General features: G+C 39.6%; 1 protein-coding gene across 29 annotated transcripts in view; it reads right to left on the minus strand.

Annotated features, from left to right (window-relative positions):
- LOC108696012 (actin-binding LIM protein 1-like) overlaps positions 1-23,951 on the minus strand; it is a 160,143-nt gene that overhangs the window by 20,499 nt on the left and 115,693 nt on the right. For 7 of the 29 annotated variants that reach the window (XM_041570130.1, XM_041570122.1, XM_041570118.1 and 4 more), the window contains exons 9-16: positions 17,761-17,799; positions 13,764-13,841; positions 12,981-13,127; positions 12,373-12,417; positions 9,665-9,700; positions 9,122-9,251; positions 7,763-7,882; positions 2,833-2,937 (exon numbers count right to left, since the gene is read on the minus strand). In XM_041570130.1, the coding sequence (XP_041426064.1) occupies positions 2,833-2,937; positions 7,763-7,882; positions 9,122-9,251; positions 9,665-9,700; positions 12,373-12,417; positions 12,981-13,127; positions 13,764-13,841; positions 17,761-17,799 (700 nt within the window). The remainder of the gene's footprint in view (positions 1-2,832; positions 2,938-7,762; positions 7,883-9,121; positions 9,252-9,664; positions 9,701-12,372; positions 12,418-12,980; positions 13,128-13,763; positions 13,842-17,760; positions 17,800-23,951) is intronic. The other 22 variants (XM_041570116.1, XM_041570125.1, XM_041570117.1 and 19 more) reach the window with 10 other exon arrangements.

Genomic DNA, 23,951 nt, shown 5'->3' on the forward strand with positions numbered 1-23,951 from the left:
AGTACATAGAGACTCTAATATGGGGAAGATAAGAGAATAAGGAAGAGAGAGATTCAGAGAGTCCAGGATACAGAGATTGTAACATTGGGAAGATAAAAGAGAGATAAGTATCAGTAAAAGAGAACTCTAGGTTACAGATATAGGGATATGGGAAAAGAGGAGAAAGGTAGAGAACTGAGGTTGAGTAGAGTAGCTCTGTAGCATATAGAGAAGATGAAACGTGCACCTGAATGATTGTGGAAATGGACATTTAACCACAGACAGTGACAATCATAACAAGAAGGCTCATTTTATGCAGAAGAGATGACTTTTTACAATGAAATGTATGAACTCTGGAAACAGTTCATAATAGACAACAACCAAGACAACCAAGACAATAGCTGTTCACACTAAAAGTTATTGCCAAGGTCAAATTTCAGTTTTCTGGAACGTTTTCAACTGGACAAAGGAAAAAAATGTAATAATGAAATGAAAAAAAAATTCTAGCGTCAGTGGTTTTGTCTCATGTCGTGATGAAACTAAAGTCATAGAGTGGAAGAGCAGCTCATTGGCAAGGTCACCAAATGAGTGGTTATTTGGCAGCCCAGATTTGGGTGATCCAATTGCTTAGACATGGGGAGGCAATGCAGGTTCATTAGAAGAGAGATGCATCCATGGCCCTCCCACAGCAGGACTTTCCAGCCAGTAGTAGTGTTAAGTACTACAGCCTATCTTAAAGCCCAGCCTTAATCTCGCAAGAAAATGTAATCAAATTAATTCAACCCAGAAAAGAAAATGATCGGATATGGTACTTTATATTTTTCCTTTACTAATTCAATTCTAACATGAAGCATTCCAATACCATTAATATAATAATAATATACAAATGGGTAGAGACTTGAAAAAAAAAATTTTTTTGATTGCAATACATTGTTGTGCCTTAGTAGAAACTCATCTAAAAATAGGAGTCACCACTCGGGCGAGTCTTAGCTCTCCTTAATACTCTAGAGGGTCCCAACCTAGCCCTTACCAGTAACGTACAACCGTATTTTGGAGTGTCCGTCCCTTATAATAATTTTATTGTATTATGCTTGGTGACAGCTTGTGCATTATATCCACCGTTTCAACCTTACATGGATTAGTCTGTGTATGTACTTATTGTTGTATGTAAGTGTGATGTATGTTTAAAAAGGAAATAAAACTTACCTTAAAAAAAAAAGAAAAAAAAAGCCCTGTCCCCCCGAAACCACCATCAACAGTGCAGTGATCACTTGGCTCCACCTAAGCGTGTTACACTATTATAGCCTGTGGGGAGAATGTGCCTTATCTCTCACTGTGAGCCCCCAAAGTCTTGTTCCACCGCTGAAACTGACACTTTTGAACATGAATGTGAACTGATTGCAAAGTATTTTATTTGTTTCGCCCCATGATTCAAATAAGCAGTGTTAGGGGGTGCAGCCGCAATATGCGAGCAGATGAGTACAACAGTATATAGCAGTATATATTACTGGAGCCTTGATCCATAAATGTAGGGATAAGAAGTTGTCCCTTACCTCAGTTATCAAAACGTGATGATTTTAATACTAGACAGCAAAAAAAATTCGCTTTGGAATATACAGTACTTTGTTTGAACTCTTCCGGTTTTAAAGGAGAAGGAAAGGCTAAAAGTAAGTAAGCTTTATCAGAAAGGTCTATATAAATACACAGTAAACCCTCAAAGTAATGCTGCTCTGAGTCCTCTGTCAAAAGAAACAGCACATTTCTTTTCTTCTATTGTGTACTCATGGGCTTCTGTATCAGACTAACTGTTTTCAGCTTAAACCTCCAGGCTTGGGCTTGAGCATGCTCAGTTTGTTCCTCTCTCCCTCTCCCCTCCCTGCTGTAAACTGAGCCCAAAGCTATGAGTGAGCAGGGAGAGATTCAGGCAGGAAGTGATGTCACACCAAGCCAATATGGCGGTTGCTATCCTAAACAAACAGAGAACACTTCAAGAGCTATTTACTCAAGTATTGTAAAGCATTCTGCAGAATAAATATAGTGTTATAGCTTGTACTATTGTGGCTAATCTATTGGCAATAAACTGCTTGAGTAGTTTTCCTTCTCCTTTAAATTCCTTATACCCAGAAACCTTAAGGTGGCAATACACAATAAATTACATCTGCCAAGGTCACCAAACCCTAGGGCCAAACAATCAGATTACAACAAATGAAATGGACGAGGACTGCATGAACTAGCCAACATGGTCCTCGATAACCAAAAAAAAATCAAACCTGCCTGATTGATATCTGGATGATTTTTGGCCTGATATCGATCAGGGAGACCCGTCGGATCGCCCCCATACATGATAAGCTGCCGAATTGGTCTAAAGGACTGATATAATAAGCTTTAATCTGCCAGAGTATGGCCACCTTTACAAGCAGAGAGACAGTCTGAGAAGACCAGCCCAATAAATAGTGACTGTCTATGGAACCTTACAGCAGCACCTTTCTATGGTGAAATTGCAGGTGCCCTGACTGGTTTGGTGCCACCCAGTTCATTTATCTTTTATAAAAGTCTCATGTGAGTTCTAGGGGTACAATCGGTCTTCCTCTGAACTGGTTTGAATAGCAGATTTGGATGCCATTCTACTGATCACTTTCATTTGATTCACACAGCAGAGGGCTGGCTGGTTAGATTGACTAAGTCTGAGCAAGGGCAACTATCATGGGTGCTGGGACTTGGGCACAAGTGCAACTGGACAATGTAAATCACCAGCCAGACAAGGTGAGACAATGAACACAGAACAGATCAAGCGGGGACACTGTATGTTGGGAAAGGACACGGAGACAGACAGGACACGGCTCCAGCTCCTACCTGGAAGGTGGAAATGTTTAAGGGCCTGAGCGTATGTTGGAGTGAGAGGGCGACTGTCTGGTCGATAAGGGATTGGGGAATTCCTGCCGCTGTTTGGCTCATTGCCTCCAAATAAAAAGGAGAGCAAAAGAAAAGCGAGAAGGAAGCAGAAAAGGGACAGTAACAGAATAATAAATTAAACAGAAATCAAAAGATAGACTTTCATAGAAACACCCAGAACCCATAGATGGCGCTGTAGAGCAACATTCCGAAACCGTATATTCCATTGATTAGAGGCAATCACTGCATAACTCAACGGGCAGATTTACTCCTGCATGCAGATATGAGTAAAAATTTAGTTTTTCACGGTGTGAATATTTTTTCCTATGTCACATTGTGTGAGAATGTTTTCATTTTTCATATTTTAATTTTGAAAAGCTGTATTCTAAAGGTTTTTACTTTTACAATATTCCAGCATCCATAATCCTACCAAAACATCCACTGCTTCAGTCGCAGACTCCCTGCCCCACCCCCTGTAAGCTGCCATCAAGTATTATTGTCCCACCCATTGCTTAAGTTAGACTCCCTGCCCCTCCCCCATGTAAGTGGCCATTGGTGTGTTCTAGTCCCACCCACTGCTTGAGTCACAGACTCCCTGCCGCACACCCTGTAAGCTGCCATCAAATATTATAGTCCCACCCATTGCTTAAGTTGGACTCCCTGCCCAACCTCCCTGTAAGCTGCCATCATAGTGCTCTAGACCCACCCACTGCTTGAGTCACAGACTCCATGTCCCACCCTTCTAAGCTGCCATCTATTATTGTCTCACTCACTGCTTAAAGAGATACTGACACCAGAATTACCTATAGGTAACTTTTAATGTACATTCATATTTTAAAAAGTATTTTTTTAGTGTCAGTATCACTTTAAGTTAGACTCCCTTCCCTATCCACTGTAAGATGCCATCAAGTGTTCTTGCCCACCCACTGCTTGAGTTAGACTCCCTGCTCCAGGCCCTGGTTCCTGGTGGAATAATGAGCAACTTATACAATGATGGTGAATTTTGCCACATTTGCTGCAGTTTTGGCCACAGGGTTTCACCAGCTCAGAGAGGGAAATTGAATAAACACCTAAGAAATTAAGGCAATAACACAAAGGTCGCCTCCAGGTTTTAACTGGCGCTGCAGAGAAGCAGAATATAAAACTGATTTCTTAAAAAACAGAACATAAGGCTTTTTATTATGAACTTTACTCTGTTCCAGAAATAAGGTGAATATGTATGCCTTCATTATTGGTAAACTGCATATGCTATCAAGCTAATGGCTGGCTGAGGATAATGGGGTGTGCAATATCTGGGGGTTGTGTGTTATCAGCACAAACAAACTCCCATATCCAGTTCTGCGAGGGTATTGGGAGTTACACATGCCAGGGAGGGTGCAATAGGACACCAAGCACAAATTAAATCCGAATTAAGCATCATCGCATAGAGAGACATTATTCAACAGCAGCTTGTGTTAGCAAGAAACACCCCCTAACGACAAGATGGAATATGCCTTGCTTTACCTTTGCTGCCCAACAAATGTCAGGAATATGGAATTGTAGAATATTTTTGCCCATTAAATATCATGCTGTACTTAAAAGGGAAGGGACATAACAAGGGGTAGATCTGTCACAAGTCAGCTGACCTTCTACTACTATTTTAATTGGATCCTCAGAACCCACTACATTTCATTGCCAAGTTCAATTACAAATAGTAGAAAAACAGAAAAGAAACACACACTAAATTGGGTATATTAAGGGGGTTATTTATCAAAATCCGAATTTATTATTTTCTGAAATATCCTCCTGCCAAATCTGCACGGGTTATTTTCCCTTGTTTATCAATACATTTTCCCAAAAAATTCCAGTTGGGGGAAAAAACTTGAAACCTAGCGCAGATCAGGATATCTTTGCGACTTCTCCTATTGACTTATATACAACCTCAGCAGGTCTGAGATGCCGGATTTTCGGATTCAAACTTTTTCCATTCTTGGGGTATAATAAATGACTAAATATTCGGATTTATAGTAAAAAAAAAAACCTTGATTTATTCGAATTTTTGGCATTCGGACTTTAATAAATAACCCCCTTAGAGTCTAGCTCATATCAAGAGGCACAAATATAGAAGGGAAGGCTGGTGTCTTGTGTCCATTGGAAGCACAAGGAGACCAAAGCGAATGAGGTTTGTAGAGAATTTTCTATCGTAAAAAATGTCAGCAAATGCAAGAAAGTGATTTATGCTTCTCTTACTGCACCTTTTGCACCTATTAGCTCAGTGGTGGAGAAAATTTGCATGGCATAAAATTATTCTAATAATATATTTTTTTTCATTGTCTTTAATACACTCTGTAAATGTTCTAAAGCTCGGATTGGCTTCTTTCCTCAGCCTTGTAATCAGAAGCTGTGATTGGCTGCAGTAAACATTCTCTAATTGGCTAAATGGATTATCTACCACTGCCACTTTGCATTTGAGAATACATAATTAAAAAAAATAAATTACCCCAATGACATTTATTAAATATATCCTGTTACATTAAAAGCTTGGAAAATACCCAAGAACAACCACATGAACCCACCACCTCTGACTGATAAAAAATAACTGGAATGGGGCCAGTGGAAGTGATGGCGCATTGATACAAAGCTGACAAGACTGGTGTATTTGAGTGAAAACAATGAAAATGCAGTATTTCAGAGTAAATTTACGTTATCCACATAAACACATGTAACATTAGTGTTATCCATTAGGAATCATTGTAAAATCACGCGCATAACAAAGAGTATTAGAGATGTGCAAATCTTTATTTTTGACCAATTTCTGTTTGTCCAATCCCTAATCTGAAGCAAGAGTTGCGCTTGTCTTCTGTGTAGGGTTCTGACTATGTGTGTGTGTGTGGATCAGGCGGATTTCTGATTTCTTAGGCAGATTTCTTAAAAAGACAGAAACAATCGTATGGTTTACTGAGAATAGCAAATTTAATCTCAGATTAGATAGCCCAGTTTATTGTAAACAGTTTGCATGTTGGTACTATAATGTGTGTGTTTATATCAGTAGCATAAGCTGTATCTATATATATATATATACAGTTACTGTCTGTGTGTATATGATATGGGGGTGTCTATGTATTATACAGTTAATGTCTGTGTGTATATGATATGGGGGTGTCTATATATTATACAGTTACTGTCTGTGTGTATATGATATGGGGGTGTCTATATATTATACAGTTACTGTCTGTGTGTATATGATATGGGGGTGTCTATATATTATACAGTTACTGTCTGTGTGTATATGATATGGGGTGTCTATATATTATACAGTTACTGTCTGTGTCTATATGATATGGGGGTGTCTATATATTATACAGTTATTGTCTGTGTGTATATGATATGGGGGTGTCTATATATTATACAGTTACTGTCTGTGTGTATATGATATGGGGGTGTCTATATATTATACAGTTAATGTCTGTGTGTATATGATATGGGGGTATCTATATATTATACAGTTACTGTCTGTGTGTATATGATATGGGGGTGTCTATACATTATACAGTTACTGTTTGTGTGTATATGATATGGGGGTGTCTATATATTATACAGTTACTGTCTGTGTGTATATGATATGGGGGTGTCTATATATTATACAGTTACTGTCTGTGTGTATATGATATGGGGGTGTCTATATATTATACAGTTAATGTCTGTGTGTATATGATATGGGGGTATCTATATATTATACAGTTGCTGTCTGTGTGTATATGATATGGGGTGTCTATATATTATACAGTTACTGTCTGTGTCTATATGATATGGGGGTGTCTATATATTATACAGTTACTGTCTGTGTGTATATGATATGGGGGTGTCTATATATTATACAGTTACTGTCTGTGTGTATATGATATGGGGGTGTCTATATATTATACAGTTAATGTCTGTGTGTATATGATATGGGGGTATCTATATATTATACAGTTGCTGTCTGTGTGTATATGATATGGGGGTGTCTATATATTATACTGTTACTGTCTGTGTGTATATGATATGGGGGTGTCTATATATTATACAGTTACTGTCTGTGTGTATATGATATGGGGGTTGTGTCTATATATTATACAGTTAATGTCTGTGTGTATATGATATGGGGGTTACTGTGCCTATATATTATACAGTTACTGTCTGTGTGTATATGATATGGGGGTGTCTATATATTATACAGTTACTGTCTGTGTGTATATGATATGGGGGTGTCTATATATTATACAGTTACTGTCTGTGTGTATATGATATGGGGGTGTCTATATATTATACAGTTACTGTCTGTGTGTATATGATATGGGGGTGTCTATATATTATACAGTTACTGTCTGTGTGTATATGATATGGGGGTTACTGTGTCTATATATTATACAGTTACTGTCTGTGTGTGTATGATATGGGGGTTACTGTGTCTATATGTTATACAGTTACTGTCTGTGTGTATATGATATGGGGGTGACACTGTGTCTATATCTTATACAGTTACTATCTGTGTGTATATAATATGGGGGTGACACTGTGTCTATATATTATACTGTTACTGTCTGTGTGTATATGATATGTGAGCCTCACAGAGACCTGCACAGCAGACTGCAGCAACATTTCTGATTGTTACAATAAATTCATATATGTTATGCATATTGCATATTGCCTATTGATTTGCACATCGTCAGAAGACAAACATGCTGTTCCTTCAAAACGTCAAAACAAAGGCGCCAGTGATTCCGCAGTGCACGGACATCAAACTGGAAGCATGCATAGAGAAAGGCACCAGAGGGCTGCCCAGTGGGTATTAAATTTATTAGCTTCTGTGGCAAGAAGGTAATAACTCCACTAGTGTTGGGCGGTTACCTGGCCCGGCCTGTCTCCTTACCTTTCACATGTAAGATCGAGTGGTGTCGGAATGGGGAGTTGGGACGGGAGTCGCTGAGGGTGGAGCTGAAACTGCTGGTGCGCATGTAAGGCAATCGTTGCCCACCAGTACGCAACAGCTCTGAGAAGGGACGAGACACAGACAGAGGAACGAGGAGGCAGAACACCACCAGCGGAAAGACAGAGGGAGGGAAACAAACAAAAAATAGCAGAAAATAAGAAAAAAGATCAAGGAGGAAATAGAGGGTCTCTAGTATTAAAGGGTAAAATAAAGGAGAATCGGTTAGCGAAGCTACAGTAGAGTATGGGAGTTTAGAGGAGACCCTACAAAATAAGTTTGTAGGGAATCACAGGGGACCAGGGTGATATATTCTGCTGCTTATCTACTTCTGAGAGTAAATGACTGTCTTGTCTGTGCCTCATTATCTGCCTCTGAGTTACTGGCTGCCTGCCCTGTGTCTCTTTAGTTCCCTAAATGACCTCCAAGCCTGTGTATCTGTATTTTCTTTAACTGAAATGATCCTTGCAGGTACCAGTACATTTACAATAATGTATCCGTCTACTGTCAGTACTATATGTTCCCCTCCAAGTAATCTGTGCTCCCTTAAGGTGGCCATAGATGCAAAGATAATATCATATGAAATGAATTTTCATACGATATTCGGTGCATGTATGGTGGGAAAAGAGCCGACCGATATCGGCAAAAGACTTGGATATCGGTTGGCTCGCCGATCGGCTGGATGGAAAATTTTGATCGGGTGCCTTTGAAGGCACCCAAGCTTCGGCCATTGTTAGTGCTGAATCGCCAAATAAAGGTACATTTCTATTGTTCTATTTGTATATCTGACAATTCAGCTCTACACGTGTGTGTTGAAACGAACGATCTTTCTTGGAAAGATCATTTCCAAGAAAGATCGTAATTGCTACGTCTATGGCCACCTTTAATGTTAGGTATCCATAGAACAATAGAAGAGCAAACAGTAGGATATGTCATTTTAGAAAATTAACGGAGATGGCTACAATTCTGGGTGATCTGAATAGTGTATAAATAATGCTATTCTGTCTCTTTGTGCTGATGCCAACCGCTTAAATAACTGGAATGTTTCCAATGGATGGGTGCACTAATAAATCAATGGTATCTTTCTGTATGTTTATAGAATGTAATGGGCACAGACAGACACATACAGAGGTTGAAAAGCTCTCTGGGATATCTCCTAAGGCTTTGTGAAACACCATCATGGCTGCTACATAGAGACACAATTTAAAGTGCTTTTCTTCATTAAAACCAAGGGTATAGTATGTGTAACAAGGGTAAGGCTTGATTATCCCTTTAGTTTACAGTAAGATTTCGGGCCCTTACCAGGTCTGTGGAAGTGCTGTGGGGAGCGCGAGATAGTGGGGGTGTAGTTATGGCGACTGTACACTGGAGAATTGATGGAGCCCTGGCTAGTCGACCTCTGCATCACCCGGTCCCGGCCATCTTGGTAACCCTAAAAGAGAGAGGGTGGGTTACCCAAATGCAAGTTTCATTGCATATTATTTGATAGAACTTTTGGCTGGCAGGTAAAGCATCCCAGCACCTCAAGGAAGGTAGGGCCACTATCTCAGGAAGAGATATGACATAAATCTACAAAATTCTACCTACAGCACTCCAGCTGGTGCTAAATTATGACCAACAGTTCAACAACAGCTGAAGGGTCACAGTTTGGACATCCCCGATATATCCAAAAATAAATCTATTTTTACCCAATGTGTCCTTTGCAAATGTATCTACATTGCCTTCAAGGGGCTGTCTGGGGTATCAGAAGGACTGCATAGAGGTATCAGTCAGGTTGCATGGAGGCCTCAGTTGGTCGCTGGCATATAATATATATCTTTACTTCAACTAAAGGGCAGCACTTACCTCCATAGAGGGTGTTGGGGACACAGTCCTGGGTGACTGCAAAACAAAGTGGCAGGATTAGTATTAGTAACATAGACAGCGCTTGCTTCCAGTTCAATGTAAACTGAATTAGGAATAAGCTGAAGTAGTTAAAAAAAAAGAGCAGTTTGTTAGAACCAGTAGTTAGTCATAACCAGCAGTGCAGAGATTAGCAAGGGACAGACAGATAATGCTTGCAATACACGCCTACATCATAATAAAACCCTGTGAATGTTCTTATTCTCTGATGAGCTTTGGGTTGGTATAGCCTGTAAATGTTCTAAAGCTCTGATTGGCTACAAGTGTATTCTGTCCAGTGAAATTCTTAATGCTCTGATTGGTTACATGAGGATCTAAGTGCTTGGTTGCGATGTTCTGCGGCTTTCATACCATGTCAGGGAATCAGTAAGGAAAACCTGTTTCCCCAGTTTGTAACAGGAATAGTTGCAAAATGCCCGTGTCTGCAGCCGCATGGGATTGGTATCAGTAATTTTCCACCTTTCATCTGATTAATCAGGTTTGTCTAAAACAGAGAATTAAAACTCAATCCACCCACACAAATGAGTCACTGGGCACTACAAGCCTGGACTGGCAATCTGGTTATTCTGGCAAGTGGGGGATGTGTAAATTGCCTGTAAGACTGGCCTGTGGGGGGGCTCAATGTACTTGAAATGTCAGGGACAATGTTAAATCTCACACACTGGTAAATGTAGTACAGTCCCAAAAATAACACTTTCAAAACAGTACTGATAAAGGGGTGGTTCACCTAGCGTGTTGTAAAATGGCTAATTCTAAGCAATTTTTAAGGTGGCCTTTTTTTTCTTTTTTTTTATAGTTTTCGAATTATTTTTCTTCTTGTGACTCTTTCCAGCTTTCAAATGGGGGTCACTGACCCCATCTAAAAAGCAAATGCTCTGTCAGGCTACACATTTATAGTTATTGCTACTTTTTATTACTCATCTTTCTGTTCAGGGCCCCTCCTATTTATAAACCAGTCTCTCATTCCAATCAATGCTTGGTTGCTAGAGTAATTTGGACCCTAGCAACCAGATGACTGAACTTGCAAACTGGAGAGCTGCTGAATAAAAAGCTAAATAACTCAAAAAACATAAATAATAGAAAATGAAAACCAATTGCAAATTGTCTCAGAATATTACTCTCTACACCATACTGTAAGTTAATTTAAAGGTGAACAACCCCTTTAATAAACACTAGATGGCACTGCAAGCATCCCGTCACATTTTAATTCTATAACCTATCCATAGACACATACACAATTTATTTAGATCAGGATGTTGATCTCTACGTTTCATAAACATTACAGACGGATTAACTGTGCAATTATAACTCAGAGAAACGAGCGAAGAAACGTCTGGCATGAATAAATGTTCCACCAGGGCAGCTGACCCCAAGAGCAGAAGCTTTTGTGCCCGATTATTCGAAGCGTCGATTTTTCCAGCGTCCATTGGAAATGTCACTGCCAGAGCAGCACTGTATGGAATGCAGATTCTAGCACATTCAGGGGAAAGATGATTCAACACTATTCATTTAAAATATGTAAATTCAGTTATCTGACAAAGAACACTGCAGTTGACTCGGTCCCTGAGCTGCTTAAAAAGATGACACTGAGACAATTTTCCAAACATCTTGTACTGATCCAATAGGGCAGTGGCTGCCAAACTCATCTCAGGATGAGATTTAAAGACAAGGTTGAGCTCCTAGATACACCTGGAAGGGTAAATATGTATTTGCTATTCTACATATTGTTAGGACTATGGCTGAATGATGGTTACACCAATGTTTTTCTGCAACCTGTTATGAGCCAAGAGAGCTGTGAACAAAGGTTGCTATGTCATTCAGACATATGGTATAAATACATATAAAAAGAGAAGTATAATAAGCTATACTCTGATACTGTACAACTTATAGGACAAGTAAACCTTTAAAATAAGTGAATGTGAAATTGATGAGGGGGCTAAGCACTTTTGTAATTTACATTCATTATTTATTTTTCTTTAATTCCAAGATATTAAGGGATACATGTATTAACATGAATGCATTTTGTTACAACAGCGCCACCTGCTGGTCAGTTTCCCACCAGTCTGACCACCAAGTAGTCAAGGAAGTTGTCAGAAGAAAGAAAGAGGCTGCTCTGATGTTCTTCTGCTTAGGAAAACAATTAGAAACATTTCTCACGTGTTTCCTAAGCAGAAGAACATCAGCCTCTTTCTTTCTCCTGACAACTTCCTTGACTACTTGCTGGTCAGACTGGTGGGAAACTGACCAGTAGGTGGTGCTGTTGTAACAAAATTCATTCATATTAACAGTACACGTACTGTATACCTTAATATCTTGGAATTAAAGAAAAATAATGAATATAAATGACAAAAGTGCTTAGAATAGCACCCTCATCAATTTTCCATTCAATTGTTTTAAAGGTTTACTTATCCTTTATGGGAGATAACATAGTAACCTCAATCAACCAAAAATTCCCCTAAGGTGTATGAATAAACGTCAAATGATTCTGTGTTATTGTATAACACAATTTATGACTCTTTCGAGTATTTTCTTGGGTTTCACAAATAATGAAGAAGTGTCAGAAGGACAGATACTGAGGGAAAGCAAGAGGAAAGCTGCAGAAGACACAGAGGGAATGTATTAGTACAGAGTCTGGGCCACTCAGAACTTACTCTCTCTCCACGCACGGATGACCTGTCACTTCTTGGGCTCTGAGGCTGTTAATAAAATCAATTGAATTGTTACATGAGGGTAAGAGAAAGATGTTATAAGGACACTCTTGTGGGCAGATGTACATTATAAACTGCTTCCTTTAGTATTTGTTTAAGGTAAAATGACCCTTATTATATACTGTAGTTTAACAGTTAGGGGAATGCATACTGTATCACCCTTATGTAGGGAAGGGTCATTATTTTAGAGGCCATGAGTGAAATAACAATTGTAATTGCCAGGGGATGCAGGGTGCCCTCTAACCAGTTCAGGGGCGTAACTACAGAGGAAGCAGACCCTGCAGCTGCAGGGGGGGCCAGGCACTATAGGGGCCCCATGAGGCTCTACTAATGAGCAATTTCAACAAATATTGGTAAAAAAAGGACAACCTCTGGTTATGTTGGGAACCCTAACATGAATTTGCTGGTGGGCCCAGTAACATCTAGTTACGCCACTGAACCATTTCCAATCTATTTCTAGGATGCATGCTCAAGTAACTGGGTAAATCTAGAGGTGGGTTTTGTGCCCTTTAAATCGCACATTTGAATGTGAAAATGCCCTTGAGCCTTACCTCTCCCACACTCTGCCGTTCCTCATAAGTGGATGTATAGAAGGGCTCATAAGTAATAAGATCAGGACGTTCTATGTCATAAATGGCTTTTACTTTTGGAATGGCGGCCAGATCCTTGTAATCCAGAATTTCATTATCTACTTTAGCCTGAAAAGACAAGATAAAGAAGATGGTTGGGTGAGCCATGACCATGAGATTCTGCATTTGCAGCAGAGGCAGATTTATGTATCTATCTGTAAATGAACTGGAAAGTTCCCAGATGAGTGTGCTGGTTGATACTAATTAAAGGGACGGCCACTGCTAAGACCAATGAGCAACAACATGTGATGATTTCAAGCGGAATGACTGTCCTTGATCTATTATAGTGGTGAGCCTCTCTAGTTAGTAAGTTTCCTTGCACTGGGAGTGAGAGTGTGCCTAAATCCCTCATGTATAATAAGAGTCCTTGCTTTGTGTATTCCATAGGAGAGACAGCATTGAAAGAAACAAGTGGCAGGGTCCCCAACTATCAGGCATATGTTGCATATATAGTATAGGTGTATTTTTACTCTTTATGCTTAAAAAAACACAGCTATATACAGATATGTAACATAAACAGTAACATACAGTATTTCACGTGTGTCCATCTGAAGATTGTCGTTCTTTTGCACTGTAGTGTGCCCTTACAGGGGAAACCAAGTAATAGGAACCCCTCAATGTGATTTTCTGAGCTGGGCAGGCTAAGAATGATGGGAGCTGTAATACTAAATCCAGAGAGGGAACTTTGGCTTTAATAATACTTACACATATGGTGTGTCCTGGAGACCCTGGAATGCTGGATCCAGGCCTTGAGTAGACGCTTTCACTAGATGATCTTGTGGGCTGAAATAAAGCAAAGTATTGATAATGAACTGGCTCATTCTACACTATTCCTTATTTCTCTTATTTTTTTTTTTTAGTAGGGTGACAGTGTTATCAGCCTGAGAATCTTCTTGATGCAAGTGTGCAGTTCAGTGTATTCTCAATGTCCTTTTCCCTCAGGCTCCACAAACACAGAAACTGTCACTTCTATTTCTCACAAAGAGACATTACCGTGCCCAGTGCAATTTCACTAGAAGGGAACCTTTTGTTCTTTGTGTCTTTTGGGTCATCCTAATTCCCCAAATTATCATAAGGCTCCTTATCATAATTTGGACCCTAGCAACCATATGGGTGAAATTGCAAACTGGAGAGCTACTGAATAAAAAGTTAAATAACTCAAAAACCACAAATAATAAAAACTTAAATCCAATTACAAATTATCCCTCTCTACGTCATGCTAACAATTAATTTATAGGACAACCACTTTAATCTCTAGTGTACAGGAATGAAGCCAGGTGTTGGGTGGTACTGACACTCCCTTGGTGTTGTTAATCTTTGCATTAAGGAGTAGGCTTGTGATAGTGTACACATTGCTGCTGCTCTATGTCATGGGTACTAATGCTCACAAATGTATATGTGCAGAATATCATATAATAACATTACATAATGACATTATCACTGCAATGTTGGCAGGGGCTGAGCTATTTCCTGGCATCTTTTATTTAGCTGAGGAACAAAAGAAAAAAGCAGGTGGAGCTGGGGACTTGCCAAGGAGGAGATTTGATTTGTCTCCAATGCACTTATGTGAATGAGATTGTGACTGCAGCTGCTCAGTGGAAAAACAAAAATCCTCACCCTCTACTATGTCATTCAGATCTTGGCTTTGCGAGATGAGTGTGTTTCGGCAAAGGGCAGATAATGGGAACTAACATTATGAAGAAAAGCTTTGGTAAACAAGTTGTGTCTCAGAGCAGACATGATTTATGTGTATAAATACATGCAAGGTCAGCACAGGGTTGTGAATTTACCTCCAAAACAATTTAAATTATTAGTGGAGTAAGTCTGTCAGTCTATATTTGGCAATAATAACACCAGCAACATCCCGGAAGTATCCATCATAGTTAACAATTCCACTATCACCCCCTCTCTCCAGGCCTGGTGCCTTGGGGTTATCCTAGATTCTGCCCTGTCATTCACTCCTCATTTCCAGTCACTTATTAAATCGGGTCACTTCCACCTAAGGAACATATCCAAAATACCATCATTTATCACCCAAGATGCTGCCAAAATTCTTATTCACTCTCTCGTCACATCATGTCTAGACTACTGTAACTCTCTTTAAATTGGCCTTCCCCTCCAGAGACTGTCAGCTCTCCAGTCCATAATGAACACTGCTGCGAGGCTCATACACCTCAGCAACCGCTCCTCCTCTGCCTCGCCATTCTGTCAATCCCTGCACTGGCTTCCGTTACCTTTCAGAATCAAATTCAAATTAATGACCCTGCCATTCAAAGCACTTCATAACTCTGCCCCACCCTACATCTCTGAACTCATCTCTATATACTCACCCACTCGCTTACTACGCTCCTCTACTGACCTGCTACTCAACTCTTCTCTCATTATCTCCTCACATGCTCACATTCAAGGCTTTGCAAGGGCTGCACCCCTCCTCTGGAACCCATGGTTTGGCCGACTTTCTCCCAACCTTTCTGCTTTCAAGAAATCTCTTAAAACGCACTTCTTTCGAGAAGCCTCCCCTCACTCTGCTTAACTACCAAACGCAACACCACATACAGTACCACATTTCTCACCCACTTAATTCAATCTTGCCCACTCCCACACCAAGGGGCAGATCAGTGGCGTAACTAGATGTTACTGGGCCCCACAGCAAATTAATTTTAGGGCCCCCAACATATCCAGTGTTTGTCCTGTTTTACCAATATATGTTGAAATTGCTCATCAATAAGAGCCTCATGGGGCCCCCTGTACTTCCTGGGCCCCCCTGCAGCCGCAGGGTCTGCTTCCTCTGTAGTTACGCCCCTGGGGCAGATTTACTTAGGGTCCAATATCGAGGGTTAATTAACCCTCGATATTCAACTGTCGAAGTTAAACCCTTCACTCGAATATCGAAGGATTTAGCGCTATTCGTTCGATCGATCGAACGAACAAACAATCGTTCGATCGAACGATTAAATCCTTCGAATCGAACAATTCCTTTGAAAACAGCTTAGAAAGCCTATGGGGACCTTCCCCATAGGCTAACATTGAGGTTCGGTAGGTTTTAGTTGGCGAAGTAGGGGGTCAAAGTTTTTTTTTAAGAGACAGTACTTCGACTATCGAATGGTCAAATAGTCGAACGATTTTTGATTCGAAGTCGAAGTTGTAGTCGAAGGTCGAAGTAGCCAATTCGATGGTCGAAGTAGCCCAAAAAAAGTTCGAAATTCGAAGTATTTTTTCTTCTATTCCTTCACTCGAGCTCAGTAAATGTGCCCCCTTGTGCATTACTCCCTTCCCTTTAGAGTGTAAGCTCTTTTGCATAGGGCCTTCCTCACCTTTTGTACCGGTATTGATTGTGATGTATGTAACTCCGTATGTTCTATGTAATTCATGTGATTTAGTGGTATAATCACATTTACTTTACAGTGCTACACAATATGTTGGCGCTAAATAAATACATGTTAATAAATAATAATAAGATAACGGGATATTATCATTATTTTATTCTATTCTGCCTACGTGCCTTTAATATGTGCATGAAACATTCCTTTTGAATAGGTGGAAGGTACCATGACCTAATTTGGTTCAAGCAACAATTGAGGCCCAATATTTTCTCAGGACTCCTCTTAATTCTTAAAGGGGTGGTTCACCTTTAAGTCAACTTTTGGTATGTTATAGAATGACTAATTCTAAGCAACATTTGAATTGGTCTTCATTATTAATTTTTTATTGTTTATTAATTAGTTGCCTTCTTCTTCTGACTCTTTCCAGCTTTCAAATGGGGGTCACTGACCCCATCTAAAAAACAAATACACTATAAGGCTAGAAATGTATGGTTATTGCTACATTTTATTACTCATCTTTCTATTCAGACCCTCCCTTAATTATATTCCAGTCTCTTATTCAAGTAATGCATGGTTGCTAGGGTAATTTGGACCCTAGCAACCGGATTTCAGAAATTGCAAATTGGAGAGTGATTTTAAGTCATTTAGCTTTTTATTCAGCAGCTCTCAAGTTTGCGATTTCAGCAATCAGGTTGCTAGGGTCCATATTACCTTAGCAACCATGCACTGATTTGAAGAAAACACTGGAATATGAATAGGAGAGGCCTGAATATAAAGTGGAGTAATAAAAAGTAACAATAACACATTTGTAGTCTTACAGAGCATTGTTTTTTAGATGGGGTCACTGACCCCCATTTGAAATCTGGAAAGAGTCAGAAGAAGAAGGCAAATTATTAAAAACAAAACTACAATAAATAAATAATGAAGACCATTAGCAAAATTGCTTAGAATGGTCTATTTTATAACATACTAAAAGTTAATTTAAATGTGACCCATCCCTTTAAAATTACCCTTAAACATAAAGGTAAATCAGGTTAAATCTCAGGTATATTTTACAAATCAAGGACCCAGCTATTTGCCCCACCAGCAGAATCTCCAGTGATTATTTTACCATTAGACGTGTCATGATCCAGTGTCAGAATGAAGAGATTATTAAGGTGCATTATCAGATTGATGAGAGTGAATGGTGAACATTGGTGAGCAAATCAAGTGTTAATATATCTCAGTGATAGATAATGGAATAATAAAACTGTGAGTTACCAGTAAAATTACCCCCCTAGCACACAGCAATTGGTGCAGAAGCACAAATGTAAGAACAAATGGGTGGCGGAGTAAGAGCGAGTCTAACGATTAGGCTCCGCCCCATTTTCATACAGTACCTGCCTGCGTTTGTAACCGCCAAACAGGGGTGGTAAGAGCTGCAGAGAAAGTAGAGGTTACTAAGAACAGAATACTGGGGTGCCAGATATAGATCTGCCCAGTCGGGAGCATTGACACCCATAAAACTGGTACATTTAAGCTATTGGCACCAGGTGAGCAACAGGTGAGAGGGTGCTTCCCATTCAGTAACCTCACAAATGGAGCCATATTACTGGTTGTATGAGAACAGGATTCAAGGCATGTGACATCCAAGCAGAATAATGATCCTAATGATGTAGCGTTACCATCTCACCCCTTTAATACTGACCATATTATATGGTTAAACGGCAAATAAATCCAGCTCTGTGTATGGAGAGTGTGTTATTCACCTCAATTCATTACTGGTTACCCATGGAAAATGCAGATTCCTTTATAAAGGGGTAGTTCACTTTGAAGTTAACTTTTATTATGTCATAGAATGGCCAATTCTAAGCAGCCTTTCAATTGGTCTTCGTTGTTTATTTTGTTTACTTTTTCAATTATTTGCCTTCTTCTTCTGACTATTTCCAGCATTCATATGGGGGTCACTGACCCCATCTTAGAAACAATTGCTCGTTTTGGGGAGACTAGTCGCCCAGAGACAAATTTCCTCATCTTCGGGCGACTAATCTCCCTAAAATTCCTTCCCGCCGGCTACAATGTGAATTGCCGGGCGGATGGCACGCAGATCGCTTCGTTTTCTGAAACTGCCTCACAAGGAAACTTCGGGCGAAATCTGAAGTGAATCGAGTGCCATCCCGCCGGCAATTCACATTCTAGCATTTCAGGGTGATTAGTCGCCTGAAGAAGAGAATATTTATCGCTAGTCGACTTATCTCCCCAAAACGCTACGTGTGCCACCACCCTAAGACTCCTTTATTCCTCATCTTTCTATTCAGGCCTTTCCTATTCATATTCCAGTCTCTTATTCAAATCAATGCAGGGTTGCTATGGGAATTTGATCCCTAGCAACCAGATGGCTGAAATTTGCAAACTGGAGAGCTGCTGAATAAAAAGCTAAATAACTCAAAAACCACAAATAATAGAAAATGAAAACCAATTGCAAATTGTCTCAGAATATTTCTCTCTGCATCATAGCAAAAGTTAACGCAAAGGTGAACAACCCCTTTAAAGGAGAACTAAACCCTTAAAATGAATGTGGCTAAAAATACCATATTTTATATAGTGAACTTATTGCAGGAGGTTAAAGTTTGAGCTTGTCAATAGCAGCAATGATCCAGGACTTCAAACTTGTCACAGGGGGTCACCATCTTGGAAAGTGTCTGTGACACTTACATGCTCAGTGGGCTCTGATTGGCTGTTGAGAAGCTAAGCTTAGGGCTCGTCACTAATTATCCAGCAGAAAATGAGCTTCCCTGGCTGTAATATAAGCTGATGCTACAGGTTTGCTGATTATTCAATTCTGATGCTAATTGCACTGGTTTCTGTGCTGCCATGTAGTAATTATGTGTATTAATTACTAATCAGCCTTATATTGTGACATTTCTATTCTATGTGTACTGTATATTGTGAGTGGGTCCCTAAGCTCAGTAAGTGACAGCAGCACAGAGCATGTGAATCAGTGAATCAGCAGAAAAGAAGATGGGGAGCTACTGGGGCATCTTTGGAGACACAGATTTTTACTGCTAAAGGGCTGTGGTTGCCTTGGGCTGGTACAGAAGCACAAAACATAATGTACAACATGTCTAGCTACTTCTTTAATTAAGCTTTAGTTCTCCTTTAAGCCTGGGCATTTGTACCTGTGCTCCTGTTCAGTGGATTTTCGGTTCTTTCCACTGTACAGCATCTGAGTCCTCTCTATAGGGACCATACCTACAAGAATGCATGTAAAGTCTAGGGATGCACTGAATCCACTATTTTGTATTCGGCCGAATCCCCTAATCTTTCGTGAAAGATTCAGCGGGAAACTGAACCAAATCCTAATTTGCATATGCAAATTAGGGGTGGTAAGGGGAAAACATTTTTACTTGTTTTGTGACAAAAAGTCATGTGATTGGCTTCCCCGCCCCTAATTTGCATATGCAAACTAAGATTTGGTCGAATCCGAATCCTGCTGAAAAAGGCCAAATCCCAAACCGAATCCTGGATTCGGTGCATCCCTAGTAAATTCTGAATGTAAATATCCTAGAACATGCCTAATTTTATCTGTGTTCAGCATTTCCATGTAATCCCATGGATATGGTCCATATAAAGGCGACTCGGGTCACTAAACGTACTAAAAATCCACCACCCAGGAGTTCAGGTACAAATGCCAGTGTGTAAGAGCCCAAATGTAAAGGAGTGAGTCGATCACGTTACATGAAGGTGCTGTACAGCTGCTAAATAAAACAAATCCACAAAACACTTCAGGCTAAGAAATGTACAGACCAGATCATTGGTTCAGGCAGAATTCCAGAGGATGATTAGTCTGAGCAGCCAGAACACGTTGAGGCAGTATAAAGATGATCCTACATAGTCCCACACAGCAGAACTCTAATATCTACAGGTATGCATGGAGCAGAACCATCACACTGCAGTCTGAACAATGCTTTCAAATGTAAAGTGGTTGTTCATCTTTAAAGGGGTTATTTGCCTTTAAAATAACTGTTAGAATGACGTAGAGAGAGATATTCTGAAACAATTTGCAAATGATTTTCATTTTTTATTATTTGTAGTTTCTGAGTTATTTAGCTTTTTATTCAGCAGCTCTCCAGTTTGCAATTTCAGCAATCTGGTTGCTAGGATCCAAATTACCCTAGCAACCACACACTGAACTTTGAATAAGAGACAGGAATATGAATAGGAAAGGCCTGAATAGAAAGATGAGTAATAAAAAGTAGCAATAACAATAAATGTATAGCTTTACAGAGCATGTGTTTTTTAGATGGGGTCAGTGACCCCTGTTTGAAAGCTGGAAAGAGTCAGAAGAAGAAGAAGAAGAAGGCAAAAAATTAAAAAAAACTATAAAAAAATAAATAATAAAGATCAACTGAAAAGTTGCTTATAACTATAACATACTAAAAGTTGACTTAAAGGTGAACCACCCCTTTTAAGCTAACGTTCAGTATGTTATAGTAACTTTGCAATTGGGTTTAATTATTTTTTTTATTATTTTTTAAATTATTTGCCTTCCTCTTCTGACTCTTTCCAGCTTTTAAATGGGGGTCACTGACCTGTCAGCCAAAAACTATTGCTCTGTGATTGCAGGCCTCTCCTATTTATATTCCTATCTCTTGTTTTAACCACTGACTGGTTGCCAGGGTAAATAAGACCCTAGCAACCAGATATCTGCTGCTGAAACACCAATTTGGAGAGCTGCTGAATAAAAAGCTAATAAAAAAAAACTATAAAAATAAAAAATGAAGACCAATTGATACAATACAATATATTAGATAGCCTCTCAATAAATCTACTTTCTAGGTGATGAGTAATTTAAACCTACAGCACTTACAGCCCTTGCACAGGGGAATATATTTAGTGGTACACACTACACAGTCTCTACTTCCTGTCTGGCAAACATACAGTAGCCCTGCCTTGCTTTTTGGCCAGGTTTTTAGCAAGTCAAGTCAAGCTCAATGTCCAAATATGTTATCTTTTATCTGAAAGGCTGATTTATACAAAATATATACAAAATTGCTTGCTATAATAATCAAGTTAATGTCCCCTTTCAATAGTGATAGTGGACGTTGCTTTTTACAGATGTATCTGTGGCCAGTTCTTGGCTAAGATCCTGGTCACATTCCAGCTCATTGCTAATTGCTGTTTATAGAATGTGTTGAATTCTGTGATGCAGCCAAGAAGGACTCAGCGGGGCAGATGAACAATGCTCTGGGGTCCCAGTGAGCCAAAACAACTCATTCAGTGTTCCCACAACCTCGCTGTGTCCCTTCTGCGGTCGCAACTCTAATGTGTATCAGTCGTCTCGTTTGTTCATTGTTTCATGTTAGGTACAAACAGAAGCCACAGCACTGTCACACTGACAAACCATCCAAAAATCAAACCTCTGGAGAACGGGGAGGACGAAATATCAAACTTTTGGGGTAAATAAATAAAGTGGCAGAATGCTGGGAGAGGGAAAACAGGAAAGAATCAGTTGTGATTTTCTATATCTATACAAATTGGGATTTTTTGAGGGGTTATAATAAATGATGGGCCATTATACCCTAAAATGTTCCTGCTGAATTGTGCTTAGTACAGGGAATACCTATGCTGCCATAGTTTTATGGGATCTCTCTGTACAGACTATGAGCAAACTTAGGGGACTGTTCCTGCTGAATTGTGCTTAGTACAGGGAATACCTATGCTGCCATAGTTTTATGGGATCTCTCTGTACAGACTATGAGCAAACAGGACTGTACCTGCTGAATTGTGCTTAGTACGGGGAATACCTATGCTGCCATAGTTTTATGGGATCTCTCTGTACAGACTATGAGCAAACTTAGGGGACTGTTCCTGCTGAATTGTGCTTAGTACAGGGAATACCTATGCTGCCATAGTTTTATGGGATCTCTCTGTACAGACTATGAGCAAACTTAGGGACTGTTCCTGCTGAATTGTGCTTAGTACAGGGAATACCTATACTGCCATAGATTTATGGGATCTCTCTATACAGGCTATGTGCACATTTATTTGGCTGTTCCTGCTGTTTTGTGCTATGTATGGAAGAATACATAGGAGAAGGTTATTATAACACTACAGTAGTAGTAGTCAGTAGTAGAAAGAGATAGGGAGGGCTGTTTCCAGTCAGTGTTAAAACAATGGAGAAGTAGGAAAGACTGAGACAAACAAGTCAATATTATCTTAATTGTGTAAAATGGGAACCAAAACAATAGAGAAATGTTTTTATAAAGCAAATAAAAACAGTACAAATTAAGATATGATGGCCCTTCAAACATAAAATACAAATGTCATAAGGAAGCTAGTGACAGGCAGAGATTAGATAGGACAGACAGATAGATAGATAGGTGAGTCCTATTACAGGTTTTTCTGCTCTTGAGAATGCATCTAATTGGTTCTACAATAGAGAACTGGAAACTCTGAGCGTCCAGCTGCGCTTCCAGATTTTACCATTTTAACTCTGATTATCCTAGTGTTTATTTTGATTGTTCTCCATGGGTCGAGGATTAGATACCAATGTCCTGGGGAGCTGCAAGTTTTCTAACATAACAGAAATGAGGAAGGAATTCAGGAACTGACTACAGATTGGAATTTTATCAATTTACAGTCGCATGGGAACAGGCTGTGTGTGTGCAAGAAAGTGCTGAGAAGGGTTAGGAAGTGCTAATGGAACTGTTAGTATGGTGCCTTTTCATTCGGCTACGATAAACTCATCCTATCTAGCCTGTTTTTTTGTTCAACTAAAATTCTCAGCATTCCCCAAGATACTGGGAGCTGCAATCCACTATTAGGTGGCCATAGACGTAACAATTAGGATCTTTCTTGGAAAAGAGCTGAATGGTCAGATATACAGTAGAAACAATAGAATTCTTCCAGTATCTGATGATGCAGCACTAAAAATGGCCGATGTTTGGGTTTCTTCAAAGGCACCCAATCAAAATTTTCCATCCAGCCCGATAGACGAGCCGACTGATATCCAAGTCTTCTGCCGATATCGGTCGGCTCATATTTCCACCATACACGCACCATATATTGTACAAAAATGTGTTTAGTGCGATATTATCTGTGTGTCTATGGCCACCTTTAGACCAGAAGGCAAAATTACCTGCTTAAAGAGGTTGTTCACCTTCCAACACTTTTTTTTCCAGTTCAGTTGGTTTCAGACAGTTCACCAGAAATAAAGCCTTTATCCAGTTACTTTCTATTTTCTATGTGTGACTGTTTTTCTAATATTGAAGTGTAACATTTTTCATCTTCTAAAGCAGCTCTGGGAGAGGGGGGGTCGTCGACCCTGTAAACTGTTCTAAATTGAAACATTTAGTTGATACATTTCTTATCTTTGTCCATGCTGAGCAGGAGGTATTAGAATTGATACAATAGTTGCTAATACTCCAGAAATGCTGCTGAAAAATGTATCATGCAGATTTATTAAGGTTCGAATTGGAAATTCGAATTAAAGTTTTCGAGTTTGGTCAAAACTCGCAAATTGGAGTTGGGAATAATCCAAACTCGAATTTGAGATTTATTATACCTGGACCCTGGGAACAACTCGAAT

Source organism: Xenopus laevis, chromosome 7L (assembly GCF_017654675.1).
Source record: "Xenopus laevis strain J_2021 chromosome 7L, Xenopus_laevis_v10.1, whole genome shotgun sequence".
NCBI classification, from domain to species: Eukaryota; Metazoa; Chordata; class Amphibia; order Anura; family Pipidae; genus Xenopus; species Xenopus laevis.